The 24,956-nt window shown below is 40.3% G+C and overlaps 1 protein-coding gene across 5 annotated transcripts in view; it reads right to left on the reverse strand.

The window, feature by feature from the left end:
* The window catches only part of pde3a (phosphodiesterase 3A, cGMP-inhibited), a 521,929-nt gene that overhangs the window by 16,110 nt on the left and 480,863 nt on the right, over positions 1-24,956 (reverse strand). For all 5 annotated transcript variants that reach the window (XM_073066138.1, XM_073066136.1, XM_073066135.1 and 2 more), the window contains 4 exons: positions 14,311-14,424; positions 7,361-7,560; positions 4,033-4,236; positions 318-479 (listed from right to left, as the gene is read on the reverse strand). In XM_073066138.1, the coding sequence (XP_072922239.1) occupies positions 318-479; positions 4,033-4,236; positions 7,361-7,560; positions 14,311-14,424 (680 nt within the window). The remainder of the gene's footprint in view (positions 1-317; positions 480-4,032; positions 4,237-7,360; positions 7,561-14,310; positions 14,425-24,956) is intronic.

The following is a 24,956-nucleotide window of genomic DNA, read 5'->3' on the forward strand; positions in this document are numbered from 1 at the left end:
ACCTCCTGATTAACTTTACCCAGATTCCGTGGCTTATTTAATCCTCAGGGGCAATTTCACAGTGGTCAATTAACCTCCCAAACCACACAGCTTTGAGATGTGGGAGAAATCCAGAGCACCCAGAAGAAAGCCACACAGTCACAGGTAGAACATGAAAACTCCACGCAGACAGCAATCGAGGTCAAGATTGTGAGCAGCTGTTCTACCAACTTTGCCGCGCATTTGTGTCAATCTTCAAAATGGAAAACTCCCCACTAGGATCTGAATAGGTGAAACCCAGGTAAAAGCAATTCATCATTTATTGACACATGACTAACCTGCTCATAAAACTCATTAACAATCCCTTCTGTCCATCTTAAATGAAGCTCCTTGCACTTGGCAGGCCCATTGATGTCAGCGAGCTTAATGCACATTTGACAAACCAGCAAGCGATCATTTTCATTTGCCCAGTCAATACCCGGTCCCACTTCCTCGTTCACCTGCAACACAGGGAATTCAATTACAAATTCAATATGCAATAGTTTGTCACAGCAGGTTCTCAGTAGTACACAAAACGTCTGGCAAACAGCTTAGAAAATTTTCTCTCCAAGGAAAGGAATTGAATGAAGAATAAAGCAATCATTCTATCAGTTTGTGTATTTCTCTGAAGCTGTGCAAATATTCTGTAAAGCCTCACTAGAAAATACACATTAACAATACCAATATTATGCAATACCAATATACATTCAGGGGCCACTTTATTAGGTACGCATATACACCTGCTCATTAATCAAATCTCTAATCAGCCAATCATGGCACCAATTCAATGCATAATAGCACGCAGACATGGTTAAGAGGCTCAGTTGTTATTCCGCCTAAACATCAGAGTGGGGAAGAAATGTGATTTAAGTGGCCTTGACAGTGGAATGATTAGTGGTGCCAGACAGGGTGGTTTGAGTGTCTCAGGAATTGCTGACCTACGGGGATTTTCATGCACTACAGTCTCTAGAGTTTAAAGAAAATGGTGCAGGAAAACCCGAAAGAGCATTCAGTGAGCGCCAGTTCTTTGGGTGAAACTGCCCTCGTTAAAGAGAGAGGTCAGACGAGAGCTGCCAGACTGTTTCAAGCTGACAGGAAGGCAACAGTAACTCAAGTAACCATGTGTTACAACAGTGGTGTGCAGAGGAATATCTCTGAATGCACAGTACATTAAACATTAAAGTGGACGGTTGCAGTATACCATACGTACGCTCAGTGGCCACTTTATTAGCTATAGAGGGTACCTAACAAAGTAACTACTCAGTGTATTGTATGCGTTAACATCCGCTGCTCACTTACAGATCAATACAACATATATTAATAGTGTGAATTAACTTGCTCAATATGTTCACGCCATACATTATATTCCATGTACTAAAGCATGCATTATATACTAAGAGTGAAAAATGAACTGGTTGAGGAACAGGTGAAGTTCTGCATTTTCATTATGTTAAGAACTGGTGTCAATTAAAAGCAACTGTGCATGAACATGTGCTGTGCATTAACAACATATAATGTGTATTAACATCAACATGCAGTGCACATTACCAAGTTTTATTGGGCATTAACACTATGAGTAGAGTACTGATACTAATTTGTTTATTGATATATACATAGTTTATCATTTGTTCTGCACATTAACAACATGTCCTGTGCAGAGAGAGGACAACCATTCTCCTCTCACTTCACTATCAAAGTCAAATATTTGCTGGCAACCAGCCACAGTAAATCAATTGCAGTGTATATAACCAATATTAAAATATACAGGAATCTAGATTAGTACATGATTCTCATGAACACATGAGATTCTGAAATTCTGAAAACACACTGAAATTCCCCTAAATTATTTCTCACTTTACTGAGAGAGATTAAAATACTGATTCAATCTTATTTGTAAGCATTTATAACCCTTGTCAAAGTGTCAAACTGTTGCTTGACTTTCAACCAGGTTGGGCACTGATTCAGTTGAGAACCACATTCACATTCACTTGAGAATCAATGAGATAACACAGACATAAAACATCTTTCAAGTAGATGGTCTAAAAGCTGAGCCTTTGAATTAACAATAACTACTGCATTTAAGGCCATATGACCATAAGACAAAGGAGCAAAATTAAGCCATTTGGCTCTTCGAGTCTGCCCTGCCATTCGATCTTGGCTGATTTAATAATCCTCTCAATCCTCCTGCCTTCTCCCTGTCACCTTTAACACATTTACTAAATAAGAAACTATCAACCTCTGCTTTAAATATACCCGATGACTTGGCCTCCACAGACCAGTGTGCCATGGAGTTCCACAGATTCACTGCCCCCTGCCTGAGGAAATTCCTCCAAATGTCTGTTCTAAAGGAATGTCCTTGTATTCTGAGACTATCTGGTCCTCGACTCATCCATTATAGGAAAATCTTCTTCACATCTATTCTGTGTAGGTCTTTCAATATTCAATAGGTTTCAGTGAGATCCCCCCGCCACCATTCTTCTAAACTCCAGTGAGTACAAGCCCAGAGTCATCAACCGCTCCTCATATGCTTTCTAATTTAGGGTTATAATTGCTTGCAATGCTTGCAAAGGTTTGCACAATGGAGTGGTGAAGGAGAGACAGCTGAGTTTTTCCAATAGTCAGCTTTGACTAACTACATGTAAAATCGGGCACATAAGTGTTTGAATCTGACCTGTACATGAAGGAAGTCAGGAGGAGTGGCACTCAGTTCGTCTTGGTACTTCTTAATCCAGAAGTGGAAACTGTGGTACGCTTGATCAATGTAATATTAAAAAGTTCAAAGGACCTGAGATCTGGGGGTTGAAGTATAGCAGCTAGAGATATGTAATTTTAAATAAAGGACTCATTGATGTAAGCAAGCTGAAAACAAAAAATGCTGAGGAAAGTTGTTAAGTAGCAATAACAGGTGCATACCTTAATTTTTGGCTGTGCCTGTATGCTCCTGTTGTAATTGCTGGTAAAAGAATTCTACATGTTTGCACCCACTGAAACACATGCAAAGATGAGATAAGCCACCTGCCTGAAGAATGATCACTAAACTAAAACTAATGATTTCTGTATAAATAAGTTGAACATAGAACACAGAACACTACTGCCCTCACAATATTATACTGACCTCTTAACCTACTCTAAGATCAATCAAATCCTTCCCTCCTACATAACTGCCCATTTTTCTATCATCTAAATGTCTAGCTAAGAGTTTCTTAAATGCCCCTAATGTGTCTGCATCTACTACCACCCTTGGCATTCCACACACCCACCACTCTCTGTGTAAATAAACTTACCTCAGACATCACCCCTATACTTCTTTCTAATCCTCTTAAAATTATGCCCCCTTTTATTAGCCAGTTTTACCCCGTGAGGAAGTCTCTGGCTATCCACTCAATCTATGACTCTTATCGTCTTGTCCATTTTTACCAGGTCACCTTTCATCCTCCTTTCCTCCAAAGAGGAAAGCCCTAGCTTGCGAAACCTTTCTTCATAAGACATGCTCTCTGAACTAGGCATAGTCCTGGTTAATCTCTTCTGCACCATCGAAAGCTTTTACTTGCTTCCTATAATGAGGCGACCAGAACTGAGCACAATATTCCAAGTGTAGTCTTATCAGGGTTTTATAGAGCTGCAACATCACCTCATGGCTCTTGAACTCCATGTTGATCATAATGGCTCAAAGGCAGGAGTTATTTACTAGTACTTTGAATGACCAGTCTCCTCATCCATAAAGGGTAGTCTTAAGGAGGTATACCTGTAGACTCAACTTTCTATTAAAGTAATAGCATTGCTGGGTAGAACAGTGGAACAAAATTGCTGTATAGAATGGCAGAACAAAAACTTTCAGACCTTTAAAGATATATTTGATGCTGCATGGCAGTATTTTATATTCTCCTTGGATGAACTGCCTCCTTCTCCTGTAACTACTGTACATTGCAATTTGTCACCAGCAGATTACTGAAGGATACCAGAACCATTCTATCAAAAGATTGGAACATAATAAATTCAGATGAAGCAGGTTACCTTTGCATTGAACTCTGCAAGAAAATCGAAGTGTTTCTTGAGATCTGTGGCCAATATGGCCTCGATGACAAGAAATCGGAATCGCTTGAATTCAACGTGATCCAAGTTGACCAGAAAGTTGTACTCCTGCTGTGACATGAACAGGTTCCATGCTGAGGCAGCATGATGGTTCTCCAGCACTGAACGGTCGTTGTAGAGAACAGCCTGCAATGAAGCACAAGTGCAGTCAGCCTGCTGAATCTGTGTGTGCATGGTGTGGGTTAGGTTTAAATTTAGCTCTGGGTCAGGACTTCAGAACATCACTTTGGCCAGTACTGCAGATGTCAAGAATGAGGTAATGCAATACAATATTAAAAAGCAACAACATATTATTGTAGATTCTCCTACAGCTTGGGGGGAGTCATACTTGGAACATTTACATATTTGATAAATCTGATGATGGAAAACCTTTCGAGTGAATCGTAGGTTGTAGGTTATGTGATCTCTACATCAAATGAAATGCTTTTCATAATCTAAGGTGGACACACCATGTTTCAATACTAGTAAAGTACATTTACTACAAATGTGGCAACCAAATTGCAAATGGAAAGGACCTTCAAAGGTAAGTAAAATGACAAGAATCATGTGTTTTGTTTGTTGGTTGAAGGATTAATATTAGCGAGACACTGTGAGGACTCTGCTCTTTTCTAATCGTCTTTGTGGGATCCTTCAGTTCTACGTCACAGAGTAAGTGGGACTCTGGCATAACTTTTTTTGACAGTACAGTACTCTTTCAATATTGTGCTAAAGTGACAGGCTTGCTGAATTCTCCAAAGTAAACCAAATCAGCAACACTTAGATGGTGGTTCATTAAAACATGTCAGCTGTATTACCTTGGGTAGGCACAGGCTTCTAGTCCCAACTTGAATCCTTTCCTAACAGAATTGGGTTGAGTCATGATGTAACAACATGCTAACTCTTAAATCATGGTCTATATCCGGCCACACAAAGGGTTTTTCTAATTGTTTTCCTTTTCTGAAGGATAGGGAGAAGTTGGCTGCATGACCCTTCATTTATACCAACAGATCTATAAGTCGCTAAGCTTTTAGTAATCATTGTAATATTTCCTTACAGTGCTTAATTGCAAAATGCACTTTAAGATTATTACAAATATGAGGAAGTCTGCAGATGCTGGAAATCCAAAGCAACAGCCACAGAATGCTGGAGGAACAGCAGGCCAGGCAGCATCAATGGAAAAGAGTAAACAGTCAACGTTTCGGGCCAAAGTCATAGTAGAGTTAATCTGTGCACTGTGTACAGGACCTGAAACCTCATGAGGAACCTCATAAGGTGTGCATTTTGTTTTTTCTAAAAATTTTATCCAGATGTATGGCTCATTTATGATATATATTAATAACCCAATGGAAGACTGTAGTCTAAAGGTCTCTGAGTTCCACAAATGTTAAACTAGCATTATGGAAGGGTTATAATTATAACCATTCCCTGTACACTTCGGCAACTCTAGAAAGAACCAAATACTTAAGCAGTTGAACTTAATCAGCAACTTATCTCCAAATAATTGAAGTACTGTAAGTGAACTAGAGGGACTTCCCAATTGTAGAATTCACATTCACCCGAATGGTTTAATTTGATGAATATAAATTCAATGACATGAATTTATATTGGGGCCCGAGTATTGATCCCATTAGTCACAACTACCCCACAAAAAATGAGCCTTATATTCACGCTCTCTCAATCAATCTTCAATCCATGTCAATATACTGTATGCTCACACCCAAGAGTGGGCATACAAAAATCCTGATGAAGATCCTGATGAAACGTTGACTGTTTATTTCACTCTATAGATGCTGCCTGAACTTCTAAGTTTCTCCAGCAGTTTGTAAGTATTGCTCTGGCTTTCCAAAAGAACTGTGCAGGACTCTCTCAGCAATGCCAGCACTGGTTCTTATGCATACATCCCAGGAGTAAATTTAAGTCTACTATCCAAAAGAAACCATTAGACAGAGTTGCAGAATTAGACCATTCAGTCCATCAAGTCTGTTCCCTATTCCATCACGGCTAATTTATTATCCCTCTTAACTCCATTTTCCTGCCTTCTCCCCATAATCTTTGATACCTTTACTAATCAAGAGCATATCAAACTCCACTTTAAATATATCCAGTGACTTGACCTCACAGCTGTCTATGCATTGAATTCCACATAATCATCACCCTCTATTCTGAGGCTCTGCCCTGTGGTCCTGGACTCCTGCACTATAGGAAACATCCACTCTATCTAGGCCTTTCAATATTTGATAGGTTAGAATGAGATTCCACCTCCTCCTTCTAAACTCCAGTGAGCGCAGGTCCAAATCCATCAAGCGTTCCTCAGTAACACTTTCATTTACAGGATCATTCTCATGAACCACCTCTGGACCCTCTCCAGTGTCAGCACACCCTAGACAAGGTACCCAAGATTGCTCACAGTCTGACCAATGTGACGTAAAGCTACCGAGGGAAGGGTGTTCTCACAGGCTCTGACCCTTCAGGTAGGGCATGACAAGACACTTTGGAATAGGGTCCTTGAAAGGTTTCTGTTCTTCACTTGCACCTCGTTAATAAACGCCAGCTGAAGGATAGAGCACATATTGGGAATGAAATCCTCCAAGCCACCACGCAGAGAGGATTTTCAAACAGTGGGTCTGGTCCAAGTTGTGTAAGGGTCATTTTGTATTTCAGTAAACCATCTGACTCCCTTATCTGTGAGTTAAAGAAGAAAATTCTTGACCAGACTCAGAGATAGTTACCTTTGCCAAGCTGTCAGATGGATCAACAACTCCATCCATTAACTCATCCCACCAGAACCCCCCATCACCACTACTTGATCATTTCCTGTCAGTCACCTTATGTATCCTGTACCTAGTGTTGCTTTATGTATATAATATCAGTGCATGCATATAAGTTAATCTCAAATATTAATATTTATTGTATTTCTTTATTGTGTTCTTTATGCTCATTGTGTTTTTGTGATGATGCATTGGATCCAGAATAATAAATCATTTTGTTCTTCTTTACACTTGTGTACTGACGAATGACAATAAACAAGCTTTAACCTTGAATATTAAGTTGCCAGTGCTAAATGCTTATGCTATTGTGAGCACACGATACATATTCACATCTATTAAAGTCAATGAGATTGTGCAGAGGTGAGGTCAAGTGCCTCCAATACTCTCCCATCTGTTTAGCACTATTGGCCAAAGTTGAATTTCTCCCCATGATATGAAGACACTTGGAACAAGAGAACATGTCCTTAGGTGCACCACAGAGACAGCAGTGGTGTAATAAATACCTGTGGTGCACTGGTCGCCACCAGAAAGGCATTAGTTCTTCCTGGGTGATCATAATCATGCATGGCTGCAGCAACGTAAAGGGCCATCAACTCCAAGGCTGGGACATTGGCGATAACACAGCCATATCTGTCCTCTGTCACACTGTACGTTTTTGATATGGCGAATCCCATGTGTCCATGAGTGATTCCACTGTCTGAATCTGAACAAGTATTTGATAAAGAAATTTGATGTTAGACTGTAGAAATGCAACATCAGATGCTATGATTTATTGATTTCCTGTATGTTCTGGAATCTTCAGCCTACATCTCTCTTTCTTCTATTTAACCAACCTCATTTATTTCATTTGTTTTCCAAATACATGGTTTGACACCAAATGTCACCTGATTACCCAAAAGCACCTTGTGACGTTCTTACATTGTTAAATGACTACATAAGTGCAACTTATTGTATGCTTGCCTTTTCTCACTGTTCATCAGGTTAAACCCTTCCTGATCCTGTAAAATAATTTCAAAGTGTAAGAAATCCCAAGCATTAATGCTAACTATACTATTTTATACAGTATTAATCACCATATTCCTAAATTCAAAGAAATTGTACCATCTGGTCCTAGTCAACAAGAGGCAGAGGGGATATAACAGGTTGCAGAACATGGTGCCAGTAAGGGTGAGAGCAAAGTACAAGGGAGATTTTTTTCTACCCATTAAGGGAAGTGTTAATCTCTGCACTGGAGCAGGTGCAAAAAGACGAAAAAAAATTGAGGTTCGATTTCTAACTAGGACTATAGCAGGGAAAGTAATTTGCTTTATTTCTTTATCCCTTGGTCCTTGTTTTGAATCCAAGTCCAGATCAATGAAACAAAACAAAGTCCCTTCTCCTTGTTGACTGCAAGGATCAGAAGCAAAGTGATTTTGACTTATTTTAGATTATGAAAATAGGACAAAGACCACAACCTAAACTGACTAAGCTAAATGAAGAAGAGCTAGTGAGAGAAAGCGCTTGGTCTTTGAAGACTGTAACAAGAGGTGGAGGCTGCAAGGCATAGTGCTGGCAAGGGTGAGAGCCAAGTAGAAGGGAGAAAACTTTCTACCCATTTCTTCTAAGGAGAGGGATTTGAGCCCCTGTGTAGAAGAAGTTAAAGGAGAAGGCTGTGGCTTGTCTTCTGTTGGAAGAGACAGACACATGCCAGAAGGAGAATGACTAAAAAGCTACTAAGGAAGGGGACAATTGGCCATATTTTAGTATTGGCAAAACAGAATAACTGGATAAAGACACTTGAGCAGAAGAGCTATAAAGAACTTAACTGCTTTGATATTCTTTGCATCCTACCCTGTAGTACGTCAATGATGCTAAAAGAATTGTCTGAATCAGGGGAAGACCATTCAGTTCTTAGTATGGGCTTTATAAAGTTGAATTATTGAGGGAAAAGACCTGCTTCAGATTTAAAAAGAAACAAAGCTTGGTCCTCACTTGAACATTTGACAAGATATGTGAGATTGGAGGGATTTCATAGTTGGCTTGTTCCAATGATTATTATAAAACTGACTCAAGGTAGAAGATGGGAGAACATTGATTATGTGTGTGAGAGAACACACCTTCGATTGAACTGATTTGTGATGAATGTAATGCAAATAAGCAAAAAACTTGTTCACCTTCAAAAACCTAAAAGGGTAAGTGGTATGGCCTTGCCCAATTTGTGTTTATTTTACTGGGCAGCCAACATACGTTGTCTTATCTTTTGATCTTACTTTTATAATCAGTCTGACTGCCCAATATGGGTGGCAATGGAGTTGAACTCTAACAGGAATCTCTCCATCTCCACACTTCTTGGATTTGCACTTCCTTGCCATTTGCCTAAATCAATTGTTAATCCAGTTATCAGACACACTCTGAGAACATGGGCTCAGTTCAGAAAATATAATGGGCTTCACGGTTTTTCTCTCTCTAGTCCTATTCTATATAATCAGCTTTTCCAGCCTTCTTTGCAGGATTTAACACTTCTAGGCTGGCACAGAAAGGGCATTAGGTGTTTTGAAGATCTTTTCATAGACAAGCGCTTTGCAATTTTTGAACAACTGTCTGTAAAGTTTAGCCTACCCAACACTCATTTCTTCAGAAATCTCCAAATTAGACATTTTATCAACCCTCTAATACCAAACTTCCCTGAGGCGCCTGATAAAAATGTTCTGGATTTGCTTCTTTGTATGAACCCATTGGGTAAAGGTTTAATATCTACTATTCGAGATATGTTAGCGATGTTGAGTCGAGCCCCCTTTGACAAAATTAAAACTGCCTGGGAGCATGATTTAAATTTTCCTCTGTCTGACAAGGTTTGGATTCAATTCTGAAGTCAGTTAATTCAACTACTCTAATGTGCTCTCCACTGCCTTTTACAGTTCAAGGTTGTACACAGGGCTCATATGTCTAAAACTAAATTATCACGGTTCTATCCTGATATTAGTCCCTGCTGCAATAAGTGTAAAGGGGGTGAGGCTTCCCTTATTCATATGTATTGGGCTTGTCCTAGCTTGGAGAAATTCTGGAGAGATGTTTTTTTTAACTTTATCTCATATACTTAATTGCTACTTGGAACCTAACCCTCTGATTGCTCTTTTCGGCACATTGGGAGAGGTTGGCATGCATCTGACTCCGACTAAGCGTCGTACATTACAGAAGTGACAAGAAAAAGCTTTGGCAGGGGGCCGGGAAATGCGACTGTCAAGGAAGAAGATAGACAGCTGTTGATACTTCCTAATAAAGCAATGCATTAAGCAGTGTAGGTACATATATTATGTGTTTGAAATGGTTCTGATTTATATATAGTGCATTTTGTGCTATCTTATTTTGATTTATAATAAGTATCCTTATGAATTCTGTATTTGTGTATATGAAATTCAATAAAAATATTGGAAAAAGAAAGAAAGAAATGGTACAGTTGCGGGCGGGTGTAATGGACAGCATTTTCATTGGCCAGAAAGGACAAGCATGATTGATCATTTACACCACATCATCTCCAACAGAGTGTCAGATAAGAGATAAATGTTCAATTAAATTTGTTTACCATAAATTACTCTATCAGCTCAGAGGAAAGGGTCAGGTGAGCAGAATGATGACAACCATTAACAAAGGCCCTTCAATGGCATTAGAAACTGATTTACTAAGCGTAACATTGGTATTCCTTTAATTCTTTTCTTGGGCTCCAAAGTGGTTTTCAGATAAAGTAAGAGTTGGAGTTTATGGTCATTATTGTTTTGTAATAGCAAATTAATTTTGTGCATAGCAAACTCCTGTAAACTGCAATATAACAACAAATGGAGAATCTATTTTTGGTGACATTGAGGGGAAAAAAGGGAAAGATCTTCAAAACCACAAGCCCAACTAAAATTTGAAAGGTGTCAACTTAACAAGCATTTGCCTATCACAAGATTGTTTGATATTGACACATAGTCTGAATCAAAAATGATTCTTTATCTTCAAGTATGACGGCTGAACATACAAATGCTAAAGAGATATTTTGGTTTCATTGTCGGGATCGGTAAAAAGCAGACTGAGTCATTAAACTTTTTGAGTCATAGAGTACTACAGCACAGGGACAGATCCTTCAGCCCATCTAGTCTGTGCTGAACTAATTCCATCGAACTGCACACGGCCCATAGCTCTCCATACCCCTCCCATCTAGGTACCTATCCAAATTTCTCTTAGATGTTCAAATTGAACCCATATTTACTACTTTTGCTTGCTCCACTCTCTCACCACCCTCTGAGTGAAGAAATTCCCCTCATGTTTCCCTTAAACATTTCACCTTTCACCCTTAACCCATGACCTCCAGTTGCAGTCTCACTCAAGCTCAGTGGAAAAATCCTGCTTGCACTTACCCTATCCATAACCCTCATAACTTTGTACACCTCTATCAAATCTCCCCTCAGTCTTCTATGTTCTAGGGAATAAAGTCCTACTATTCAACCTTTCCTTGTATCTCAGGTCCTCAATTCCTGGCAACATCTTTGTAAATTTTCTCTGCACTTTTTCAATCTTATTAACATCTTTCCTGTAGGTAGATGATCAAAACTGCACATAATACTCCAAATTAGGCCTCACCAAAATCTTACACAGCTTCAAGCTAATATCTGAACTCCTGTACTCAATATTTTGATTTATGAAGGCTGATGTGCCAAATGCTTTCTTTATGACCCTATCTACCTGTGATGCCACTTTCAAGGAATTATGGTTCTGCATTCCCAAATCCCTCTGTTCTAGCACACTCCTCAGTGCCCTACTGTTCAATGTGCAAGTCTTACTGTGGTTGGTTCTCCCAAAGTGCAACACCTCACACTTGCCTGCATTAAATTCCATCTGCAATTTTTCTAGCCCTTTTTCCAGTTGTTCCAGATCCGCTGCAAGCTTTGACTGTCTTTCTCAGTGTCAACTACAAATTTACTGATCCAGTTTACCACATTATCATCCAGATCATTGATATAGATGATAAACAATGGCAGATCTTGCACTGATCCATTTGGCACACCAATAGTTACAGGTCTCCAGTCAGGAAAACAACAATCCACTACCACTCTCTGGCTTTTCCTGTGAAGCCAATGTCTAATCCAATTTGCTACCTCATCTTGAATGCCAGGCAACAGAACCTTCTTGACCAACCTCCCATGTGGGACTTTGTCAAATGCCCTGTTAAAGTCCATGTGGCAACATCAACAGCCTTGCCTTCATCAACAGTCTTGGTAACTTCCTCAGAAAACCCTGTAAGATTGCTTGGATACAACCTACCATGCACAAAGCCATGTTGACCATCTCTAATCAGTTCCTGTTTACCCAAATACTTACATATCTGGTCCCTTAGACTACACTCCAATAAGTTACCCACTAATGATGTCAGGCTCACTGACCTTTAATTTCCTGGCTTATTCTTAGAGCCTTCCTTAAACAACGGAACAAATGAGCAATTCTTGAATCCTCCAGCACCTTCTTATAGCAGACAACTTAATGTAAAATAAAGCTAAATGAAACAAGTCTTTCAACTGTGGGCTATTAGAAACAATATTTTACTATTTATCTTATTAGAACACTTTAGGTCTTGAAGGGCTCTGTCAAGTTAAGCTTTAAAGTTTCCTGTTAAAGAAACCTCAGGTTTCAGTAGACCTTCTTAACCACAACCACATGGCCCCACTACCAGTCAGTCAATTACCTTTGCTTTTCTCAAAGGGATCATTTAAAGTGCATCCTGAAATATTATACACTTTCACTGACCATGTTCTTTGATTAATACCAAGACAGGTACTAATTATATAGCAGCTCCAAGAGTAGTTTCAGCTGTGACATTTTAACCCAGTGATTGGAAGTGCTTGCATTAAAACCTTATCCTTGTTATTTTAAACTGTGCATTGACGCATTACAAATAAAGTTAGCTCACAGAAAAAAATAAATACTTGGGATTAAAATGCCAAAAGTTGAATTTTATATTTGAGATACAAGAGATCCTGCAGATGCTGAAAATCTTGTGCAACTCACACAAAATTCTGAAGGAACTCAGTATGTCAGTCAGACATTCAGGTCAAGATTGTTCATCATGACCGGAAGGGAAGGGGGCAAAAGCCTGAATAAGAAAGTGGGGGGGCGAGGAGGGAGGAGTACATACTGGCAGGCGATAGGTGAGATCAGCGAGGGGGGGAAATGGGTAGGTGGGGGAGATTGGTGATAATGTAAGAAGTTGGGAGCTGATTGTTGGAGGAGTAAAGGATTGTAGGAGAAGGAATTTGATAGGAGAGGACAGTGGACCATGGAATAAAGGACGGAGATGGGGAACCAGAGGGAGATGAAGGGCAGGGGAGAAGAAGAGAAGGTGTGAGAGCTCCACACAAAGGAGGAAAAACAAAAAGAATTATTGTGGAAAAGCAAAGGAGTGCAGTTTCTGGTCGTCAGAGAAGCCAATTCATGTCATTGGGTTGGAGACTTCCCAGATGGAATATGAACCTCAAATTTGTGTTTGGCCTCATTGCGGCAATAGCGGAGGCCATGGACAGACTTGCTGGTTGTGGGAATTAGAAGTTAAATTGAAATGGGTGGCCACTGTTGTGGCAAACAGTGTGAAGGTGCTTGATGAAGCTTTTCCCCCAATCTGAAGTGTTGCCTCACCTAGAGGATGGTTTAGGGTCTTAAATGGTGGTGAGGGAGGAGGTACAGGGCAGGTGTAGCATTTGCAAGGATAACTTTGTGGAACAGCAAGTAAACAAGGGAGTCACGTAGAAAGTAATCCCTGTGAAAAACAGAGTGAGGGCTGGGAGGAAGAAGAAAGATGTGTTTAGTGGTAGAAAACCGTTAGTGTTACGAGAAGTTGCAGAGGTGATATGTAAGATACAGAGGCTTTGGTGTGACGGGTGAGAATGAGAGAAATCCTATCTCTGATATGTCGGAGGTTGAAGGCAGATATGTGGGAAATGGAGTGATGCGGGTGAGGGCAGAGTCATCCCAACTTCTGTTGAAAGAGAAATTCCATTTTCTGGGGGAAAAAAAGGGGGACATTGGAAATTTTCTAGAGTGGAAATCCACATCCTGAGAACAGATGCAGTGGTGGAAGAAGGGAAAAGAATTCTTACAAATGACTAGGAAGTGAGAAAAATGGTTGAGGTTAACTATCACTTGTGCCAGACACGGAAGGGTGGTCTGTTGTCCAGGAAGAAGCGCGGCCTTCCTGATGGGTTTCTGTATTCTTCTGGCACCTTGTTCCACATGGACACCAGCTTCTCGTATGAAGAACTTGCCCCTCAGGTTCCTTTTAGATCCCTCCCCTCTCATTTTAAATCTACGTCTTTTAGTTCTTGATTCCTTTTCCCTGGGAGGAAGACTGTGTGCATTTTCCATGTCTATGCCCCTCGAAGATTTTACAAGTCAATAGAAGTCTATAAGTCAATAAGAAAAAGCATTCACTTTGGAAAAGTTCTACCTGAATCACTCATTGAGCCATGATCATTGATTATCGTCTGCAGTCCTGGGACAGGTTGTGTGGTGAGGTACCAGACTGCATGCATCACATCTGTGGCGTGTATGCGATTGTGATCTGTTGGTTTAAACAAAACAAGGAATATGCTTTTACATCTTTCTGCAGCTTTCCAGTCCCGGTCAAGTCAAACTTCAATTCATGGTGATTATTGTCCTTGATCAGGCTCAATTCTGAATTCCCACTGATAGGTTGGCCCAGTTTGCTGCAGTAGAGTAATTAAATAGAAATTAATTAGACATTGTCTTGTATGTTCATTTCTTAAATAGCATGCTTGGTAAACTTTTGGGCATGCTGGCTGACAATGGCACACAAAGATCACCTGGAAGTTGAGGGCAAACTGTCATGTATTTCTTTAACTAAACAGATTGAAAAATAGGCAATGCAAGAGCTGAAAAAGAAGTGGATATAAGAGTGGCTAAATTCAACGTGAAATCACACGCAAAGAGAGAAATGAAAAGGAAAGGTAAAAGAGTGAGAAAAGGAAGGAAAGATTTTATTTCTGATCTTTAAAATGACATATTAGTATCTCCAACAAGCAAGAGATGTGGGAATGAGACTTAGTTAATTCTGTGCCAAAGAGTTTGCGCAGCAGTAATTTAAACATTTATCTTGCTATTGAAAGGATTCTTGAACATGAAGAAAAATTGTTGATACAATGCCTTTCGCAACCAACGTCACAAAGCAACTGCTTATGATTTTGATGATAGAGACTGAGCTGCCCATGATCAAATCCGAGAAACAGCAATAGGAAAGTGGCTATATAGCTACTTAATAACTACTGGGACAAAGCTCAGTTTTCACAGTACCTACCACACATCTGTACACGTTCAATGCACTTCAAAGTGAACAACTGAGATGTTATTTTCAAAAAGCTAGTCACTTAGTAGCACAACCGAAGAGAAATTTTTGGTTATACGAGGCTTTCATTTTGCATCTCTCAAGTGTGTAGCTTTACAAATGTTTCCTTTACCGCATTAGAGCATTGACGGCAAAATCAGGGTTCTGCCTTTCAGTTCAGAAATACTGACAATAGTTTGGTTGAATACACCATTTTATCTGTCAACAGTGAGTCACAGATATAAGATTATAAGATATAGGAGCACAATTAGGCCATTTGGCCCATCGAGTCTACTCCACTATTTTATCATGGCTGATCCAATATTCCTCTCAGCCCCAATCTTCTGCCTTCTCCCCATATCCATATATGTCCTGACCAATCAAGAATCCATCAACCTCTGCCTCAAATATATATATAAAGACTTGGCCTCCACAGCTGCTTGTGGCAAAGAATTCATATTCCTATATGCCCTAACCAATCAAGAATCTATCAACCTCTACCTCAAATATACATAAAGACTTGGCCTCTAGAGCTGCTTGTGGCAAAGAATTCCACAGATTCACCACTCTCTGACCAAAGAAATTCCTCCTCATCTGTGTTCTAAAAGGATGCCCCTGTATTCTGAGACTGTTTCCTCTGGTCTTAGACTTTCCCACATCTTCTCTGTAGGAAACATCCTTTCCACATCCGCTCTATGAAGGCCTTTCATCATTCCATAGATTTCAATGAGGTCACCCTTCGTTCTTCTTCTGAAATATAAAAGCATGTAATATAATAAATGGTCTTTACAAAACAGAGTTACACCTGGATAGATGATCAAACACACTATCCAAAGGCATTAAAGGATGAGAGACTGCCTAGGACACCATTAAAGAATGAGAGGCTTTAGGAAGAGAAATCCTAGAAGATTCCAGCCAGCTAAGTCACATCACAGAGGTGGAGCGATTAACATCAGGTTCAAATTTTGATGACTATAAGACCATAAGACGTAGGAGCAGAATTTGGGTATTTGGCCCATCATGCTGGTTCTGCTATTCGATCATGGCTGATTTCTTTTTCTTTTTCAACCTCATTCTCCTGTCCTCTCCACATAACCTTTGACTCCCTAATTAAGTACCTATCATCCTTAAATATAAGGCTTACATATATATGTTTTAAATATACCCAATGACTTGGCCTTCATGGCTGTCTGTGGCAATGAATTCCACAGATTCACCACTTTCTGGTGAAAGCAATTCCTCTTCATCTCTGTTTTAAAAGATGTCCTCCTATTAACATCCTAAGGTACCATTCAATAGTCTTATAACAGCAGGTAGAAGCTGTCCTTATGCCTTGGACAATAAGATGGACTTATGACCTCGCAATCTACCTCATTATGATCCTGCACTTGAGTGCTTACCGACACTGCACCGTCTCTGTAGCTGTTACACTTTATTCTGCAAGGAAGGTTTCGATAGTGTCCAGTACACATGATGCTAGAAGATGGGAGGCCAGTCAGAAATGTGTTCGAATATCTGAGCTTAGACATAACAAGGCTTCCAGCAGCATATGAGCTGAGACAGGGAATATTCACACCATGTTATGAAGATGGAATCTAGCAGACTTTATGATGAAGCATTTGTGAAGTTGGGTAGCTCAGCTTAGTGTCTGAGGCAACACCAGGCAGAAGTTCATAATTAGAGGTTATGGAACGGAGTAAAATCTGTCAGGATATGTAGAGGAGGCTTGACACAAAAGCAGATAAGTGGAGTCAATAGGAAAGAAACATATTTAAAGCATAAACTTTATTTTTATAAAGTGGTAATAGTCACTATTATTAAAGTGATAGAAGTGAATGATTACTTCAAAATTAAACTGCAAAATAAAGAGCCACGAGGGTCCACAAAACAAGAGAGAATGGGTACGTAACCTGACAAGGCAACAAGATAACTGAAGGCTAGGAGCAACTGGCTAAGGCTGGCTGGTTTGAAGGGTGAATAAGGACAGTGGATGAGAGCTGTGTTTAAATAGGCTGCAGGCAATGAGTGGCAATTGACCCTTATTAAATGGGAGGTGCCTGTCTATGCAAGCCTGACAGGATCAATCCAAGAGCTTCTGATTTTTCTTGTGCTTAATCAGTGAACATTGTTCGCCACTGAATGGCAAGTGATAAATATATCAGAGACAGTTAAGAAGCAAGAGTCATCTGGCTCCATGGCCCTGGACACAGTTTTGTGAATTCTGTGATTCATGTTCTGTATATTATTTATTTCTTTTTTACTGTTTTCACAACTTGTTCATGTTTTTTGCACATTGGATGTTTGTCGGTCTTTGTAGTGTGGAGTTTTCATAGATTCTATTGAGTTTCTTTGTGGCTGCCTGTAAGAAGATGAATATCAAAGTTTGGTTATCGCATACATACAATGATAAAAAATGTTCTTTGAACTTTGTATCGAGTACAGGAGTACATTTATTATCAAGGAATGTATAAATTATACAACCTTGAGATTTGTTTGCTTACAGGCTGTTGCAAAGCAAGGAAACTGAAAGAGCTGAAAGTGCGCAATTTTTAGAAAAGGAAAAGTCAAACCCCAAATGTGCATAGAGAAAAAGGAAAAAGCAAATCATACAAGCAATAGAAGCAAGCAACAGCAATCGCATTCCAAACCAAAATGAGTCCTTAGATCCAGCTCCTCGGAGCAGCCCAAACCGTCGGTATTCAGTTCATCGTATTACCGGGGCAAATTGCCGTAGAGTTCCCAGAAGCAAAGCATAGCGGCTGGGGGCAGTCTCACATCATTGAGAGAGGAGCCCCCAGTCACTAGGACCTGAGCCCCGCTGTGGCAAATCACTTCAGCGCTAGATTCCGCTGCCAAAGAAGTCATTCTTGACCTCTCCAAACTGGCTCAGCACCCAGAGCGATCCAACCTCACCCTGCCTTTCCAGTCTATGTATCTGGGCCAGCGTTTAGATTTTCCAAACAGTGGATTGTACCATGCATTAGAGCCTAGGCATCACTGTGGCAACTCGCTCCTGGCCTAGAACTCACCACCCAGCAATTCACTTTGGGCCTAGATTTCACTGCAGAAGAAGCAATTTTTGACCTCTGCAAATTGGCTCAGCACTTAGAGCGATCCACCCTCACACCCAGGTTAGTTGGATGGGCATTGGAACTCTGCTGTCTTGTCTTCTCCTCTCTGAATCATGCACTCCAACCAGCATGGCTCCAACTCCAAGTGTGTGGATTTTGCAGTGCACATCTCGTAAACTCACTTTGCCCTCACTTGCCTCTTCATTGTTTGCAGTGATAGCTCACCGCAATTTACTTTTAAAAAAATGTTATTAGCAATGTTTTTAATCAAATTCCTTTGCTTTCAAACAACCAGTAAGGTGTCGCATGTGTTCAGTAGTGACATCTTAAACCAATGAACAGGCTAGGACCAGATTCCCTGGAGCATAGGAAAGTGAGAGGACATTTGATAGAGACATATAAAATTATGATGGTATAGGTAAAGTAAATGCAAGCTGGCTCTTTCCACTGAGGTTGGATGAGACTAGAAGTTAAGGTCATGGATTAAGGGTGAAAGGGAAATGTTTAAGGGAAACATGAGGGGAACTTCTTTACTCAGGTGCTGAGAGTGTTGTACGAGCTGCCTCTGGAAGTAGTGAATGCGGGTTCAGTTTCAACATTTAAGACAAATTTGGTTAAGTTCATGGATGGGAGGGATATGGAGGTCTACATTCCAGGTGCAGGTAGATGGGACTAGGCAGAATAATAGTTCAGCATGGACTTCATGGGCTAAGGGCCTGTTTCTGTGCGGTAGAGTTCTATAACTATGATTCTATAAGAATTGCAGAGGGAGAACAGTGTAGGTGTGTCTTTAAGGTTTATAGATGATACTGCAGACAGTTGGTAGAGTGCATCAATTGAAAGTGAAAGACAAGGTTTGGGGGTTCTACAGCAAATGTTGTAGGAACAAGAGAAGACCCATTGTAGGTGATCTTCAGGGAGAAGAGCACTGAACGAACTGGTGCCACGTAGGTGAACAACAGATAAGAGACAACAATGAAGATTGCATCAAAGGTTAGAAACATTTCTATAGAGGCAGGGAAGGACAATTTACCAACACCAGAGTTCCATAAGATCATTTATCATTTTCGCCTGTATTGCGGTAGGGTCAAATGTTATTATTCAAGACCCATAATTAATATCTGCTGTACCCATCCTCTCAGATGAATTTTTGGCAGTTCTGCTAGTACTTATTCCTCACACAACATCATTAAAACTGGTGCTGTTGCATATGGCACAAAGACAGGTGTGAGAAAAGGGCCCAAAGGATCATTGGGGACCCGAGTCACCCCAACCACAATCTATTCTAGCTGCTGCCATCCAGGAAACAGTACCGCAGAATAAAAGCCAGGACGAACAGGCTCCAGGACAGCTTCTTCCACCAGGCCGTCAGACTGATTAACTCACACTGACTTGAGTGTATTTCTATGTTACACTGACTGTTCCATTTATTATGAATTATTATTAATTACTTTGATTGCACATGGCATATTTAGACGGAGATGTAACATAAAGATTTTTACTCCTCATGGATGTGAAGGATGTAAGAAATAAAATCAATTCAATTCAATTCAATTCCTTAACAGGTTCAAGGATTGTGAAATGCTGGAACTGAGAAGGACGTCAAAATAAGGGTGTACATTGAACATAGAACACTGCAGCACAGGACAGTAAAGGAATTTTGGCACACAATGTTGTGCCAGCCTTTTAATCTACTCTAACCCTTCCCTTCTACATAGCCCTCCATTTTTTATCATCCATGTGCCTATTGCAGAGTTTCTTAAATGCCCTTAATGTATTTGCCTCTATCACCACCTCTGGCAGGGCATTCCATGTGTTCACCATTCTCATTGTAAAAAAAATTTCCTCCAATCAACTTAAAATTATGCCTCTGGTATTAGCCACTTCACCCTAGGAAAAAAGTCTCTGGATATCAACTGTCTATGCATCTTATCATCTTACACACCTCTATTAAGTCACCTCTCATCCTCATTCACTCCAAAGAGAAAAGCCCTAACTCACTCAACCTACCCTCAAGACATGCTCCAGTCCAGAGGGCATCCTGTTAAATCTTCTCTGCACCCTCTCTAAAACTTCCAAATCCTTTAAATAATAAGGCAACCAGATCTGAATGCAATATTCTAAGCGTGTCCTAACCAAGGTTTTATAGTGCTGCAGCATTATCATGTAGCTCTTGAACTCAATCCCTTGACTAATGGAGGCCAACACACCATACACCTTCTTAACCACTCTTTCAACGTGCTGCAACAGTAAGGGATCTATGGAAATGGACTTTAAGATCTCACTGTTCCTTCACACTGCTAATGATCCAGCCATTATGTGGATGATCTTAATCCTAGATCTGCAAATAAAAAGTAGGGAAAAGGTGTATTTTATTAAAATAGTGAGAAAAGGAGGAAGGAAATGTTTTATTTCTAATCTTATCATTTTACATTTTAATATATCTAATAACGTGTAATACCTATAGGAATGAAACTCGACAAATTTATTACTTAATTTTCATTGTAAGCGAAGTTAGCCAGTAACATTTATCCTGCTGTTGAAAGGCCTCATTACTTAAAAAGGCTAATAAGAAGCAGGAAATGGGATTAGCTGGCGTGCTTCTTGCATGTCAATAGAAGTCACTCTATAAGGATGCTGAGGAACTGAGAATTGTCCTTAAGGCTTTCTGATGAGGAAAAATGATGCTTTAAAAAGGAAAAGCTGTGACTAAAGCTTGGGCAGAGTTGGGTTTTCAGAGTCAGAAGAAAGGAAAGAGAGGAGGGGTTTGGGTGGTGAGGAGATTACAGATGGAGCCTGGCCTAGTTCCAGAATCAGATTTATTATCACTGACATAAAGTAAAATTTGTTATTTTGTGGCAGCAAAAGTCAATGCACTACATAAAATACACCAGGAATTATAGCAAGAAATATATAATAAATAAATAGAGCAAAAAGAGAGCAAAAATAGTGTGGTATTATTCATGGGATCATGGACGGTTCAGAAATCTGATAGCGGAAAGGAAGAGACTTGCTGAAATATTGAGTATTTGTCTTCAGGCTCCTGTACCTCCTTCCTGATGGTTGTAATAAGAGGGCATGTCCTGGCTGGTAGGGTCCTTCATGATGAATGCAACCTTTTCGAGGCATCAGCTTTTGAAGATGCCACTGATGCTGGAGAGGCTAGTGCTAATGATGGAGCTGGCTCTGATCCCATGCAGTGGCTTCTCCATACCAGACGGTGATGTAATCAGTAAGAATGCTCTCCACAGTACATCTGCAGACATCTGTACTGAGTGACGAGCAATTTTCCTTTAACCATAACGTCTAATTGATAAGGTTGCACTGCCTTATCAGAAGCTGACTGATCTGTCACGAAACTGCCGCAGTTAAATCCAGGGATCAGTATGCCTTGATGTAAAGATTGTGATAAGCCAGCTCTCTCACCAACTCAGTGAAATTTCAGAAGTGCAGAATTTTCCCAGTGGCTAAATGGGAAAATGTAAATTTGCTGCCAGCAATGATCCAGTTTGCCAATAACAATCCTAAGCGTTTCCAAAATAGCTAATGAGTTACTTGATCCTGACGTATTTTGATGTGTTAGACAGTGCAGCTGGGGAATGTGTAATAGGACAGGAAATGGCCTAGCAAAATTACTGTTCAAATATAGCCTGCTGGCTCAGTTTACCTAGTTCTTGGCTCTTCAGATCCAATGAAAATTCAAGGCATCTAACTTTCCCATTGGATATTCTTGCAGTTACACTACTGTGTTCGCACCCTTGAAAACAAATTGAATTCCCTTCATCTGTAACTGACCTAGTGTGAGATGAGAAACTGCTATATACTTATTTTTACAGAAACGTGGTTCCAGGACAACATTTCATGCACCATCAATCTTCAGGCCATGCCTCTATGGGTCTTATGCTGATATTGTTTTGTGACTGTATTGTGATGTATTGTAACTATATGTGCTGAATGTGACTATATGTACTGTATTTTGCTCTTTGGCCCTAGATGAACGATGCTTCGTTTAGCTGTATACACGTGTTTGGTTGAATGAATACAAACTTGAACTAAATTCTAATCATGGCATCTCTGTACAAAATACCTGCATGAGCATTTGTGTTCATACGTGTTCCATGCTGACTTCAGGGAAAAGATTAGCTTCATTTGTTGCACGTATATCCAAACACTGAAATGTAAAGTGAAACTTATCGTTTGCGTCAAATCAAATCAGCGAGGTGCATTGGGGGCAGACCGCAAATGTCGCTACACTTCTGCTGCCAACATAACATGCCCACGAATTACTAACCCTAACTATATGCCTTTAGAATGTGGGAGGAACCCATAATGTCTCCACACAATGAGGACAGGTGCATCAAAATAGGAAGTCAGCTCCAACCTCCACAGCCACAGCTTTCTTGCATGAACCTTAGTATTGTGGAGGAGGCAGAAAGGCCTCAAACGCTTAAACACTGATAAAACACTTGGCCAACTGACAAAGTCACTAAAACATTCTGAAGTGCTGGCAGTTTCTTACATGCAGAAACACTCACAAACAGTTTGAGACAATTAAGAGGTTTGGACTACTAACAAAGTTTAGACACTGAAAATTGAAAAACAATGAAAAGATAGGACACTTGAATGGAATTCAAAACTCAATTTTCAAAAATCTTGGTCTTTAGCAGCTGTTCCCCTCCATCTGAATGAATGGACGATTTACAGGTGGCTTCAGTAGAGTAAGTTCTGGGAACTTGGGTATCTTGGCATCCCAGTGAATTCCTTGAGGAGTCAAGATACAAATAAAACAAAATTTCTGGGGAACCTCTGCCAGGATGTTTAGGACTTTTACATTCACACAGAATTTGGTGGCAAATGATAAACACAAGAGATTCTGCAGCTGCTGGAAATCTAGAGCAACCCCCACAAAGTGCTGGAGGCTTTTGTAGGTTTTGTACGTTAATGGTAAGGAGTTTGTATGTTCTCCCTGTGACAGCATGGGTTTCCTCCGGGTGTACTGGTTTCCTCCCATAGTCCAAAGGTGTACCAGTTCGTAGGTTAATTGTTCATTGTAAATCGTTCTGTGATTAGGCTTGGGTTAAATCTGGATTTGGTGGGCAGCACAGCTCGAAGGGCTGGAAGGGCCTGGGCTGTGCAGTATGTCAATAAATAAATTAATAAATAAAAACTCTGCAGGTCAGGCAGCAGCAATGGAGGGAATTAAACAGTCAACATTTTGGACTAAGACCCTTCTTCAAGGCAGGAAAGGAAGGAGGGACAAGCCACAATAAGAAAGTGGGATGGGAGGAGGGAAGGAGTTCAAGCTGGCAGATGATACGTGAAAACAGGTGAAAGGGCAACTGAGTGGGTGGGGGAGGGGATGACACGAGAAGCTGGGAGATGATAGATGGAAAAGGGCTGAAGATGAAGGAATCTGATAGTGGAGGAGAGTGGACTATGGGAGAAAGGCAAAGAGGAGGGGCGCCAGATGGACAGGTGAGAGAAGAGAAGAAGTAAGAGGGGAGCAGAAACTTGGTAGCACTTGTTTTCTTTACATTTATTCGTTTTTTTATTCAGAATCCAGATGTTGCAAGCAGGGTCAGCATTTAGTCCCCATCCCTTAGGTACTTTTGAGAAGGAGGTGGTGAGATATCTTCTCAAACTGCTGCTGTCATTTTGTTGAATGTGCTCCATAGTGTTGCTAGGGAGGGAATTATAAGACTTAGCCCCAACAGTGATGAAGGTGATATATTAGGATAGCCTGAGACTCGGCAGGGAAACAAAAGATGCTGGTGCTCCTTGTCCTTGCTTTATGGGAGGTGTTGCAGGCTTGAAAGATGCTGTTCACATAGTCTAGGTGAGAGATCATGGTGTATTTTGTAAACTGCGATCACTGTATGCTGGTGCTGTGGAGAGTGAGTGTCCAGAGTATGTAGACAAAGCTCCAGTCATGTGCGAAACTTTTACCTAGACATTATCAAACTTCTTGGAAGTTGACGAAGTTGCACTCATCCAGACAAGTGGAGATCATTACAATAACTAAAAGGCTGCCAAGTTATTTATTAGTAAATAGTGGAAAAGTTTTGTGGTATCAGGAAGTAAGTCCTGTGCTACCTTTTCTTCTAATCTGTTTAAATTTGGTGAGTCCAGTTATGCATCTGGTCAATGGCATCCTTTAGGATATTGAGGGTAGGACACTTAATGAACTAAACTCGGCCTACAAAACTGCTGACACTTCATTGCAAAATGCAGTTCTTCACACTCATCAGTCCAGCGACTTATAACATTTTAACACGGAACTCCTGGCAAGAACTTTGCAACTATGCTATTAGCTGTAACTTACTTTCGCAAATTACTGGGTGTTGACCATAGAAAGATGGAGCATGTACAGAATGAAGAAATGTTCATGGCTTTGGTATTTATCACCTTTCAATAAATGCACCATCATAGTCTGTGATCCAGAAGGTAAAGCCCACAGAATATAATGGTAAGCACAAGAGATCCTGCATTTGCTGGTAATCCAGGTAACACAGACAAAATGCCGGAGGAACTCAACAGGTCAGGCAGCATCTATGGAGAGGAATAAACAGTAAACATTTTGAGAGTCTTTGCCAGGAGAGGAAAAAAAGGAGGAAGAAGCCAGATTAAGTAGACGGAAGGAGGGGATGGAGTACAAGCTGGCAGATGATAGGTGAAACCGAT

Source organism: Hemitrygon akajei, chromosome 14, assembly GCF_048418815.1.
Source record: "Hemitrygon akajei chromosome 14, sHemAka1.3, whole genome shotgun sequence".
Taxonomy (NCBI): Eukaryota; Metazoa; Chordata; class Chondrichthyes; order Myliobatiformes; family Dasyatidae; genus Hemitrygon; species Hemitrygon akajei.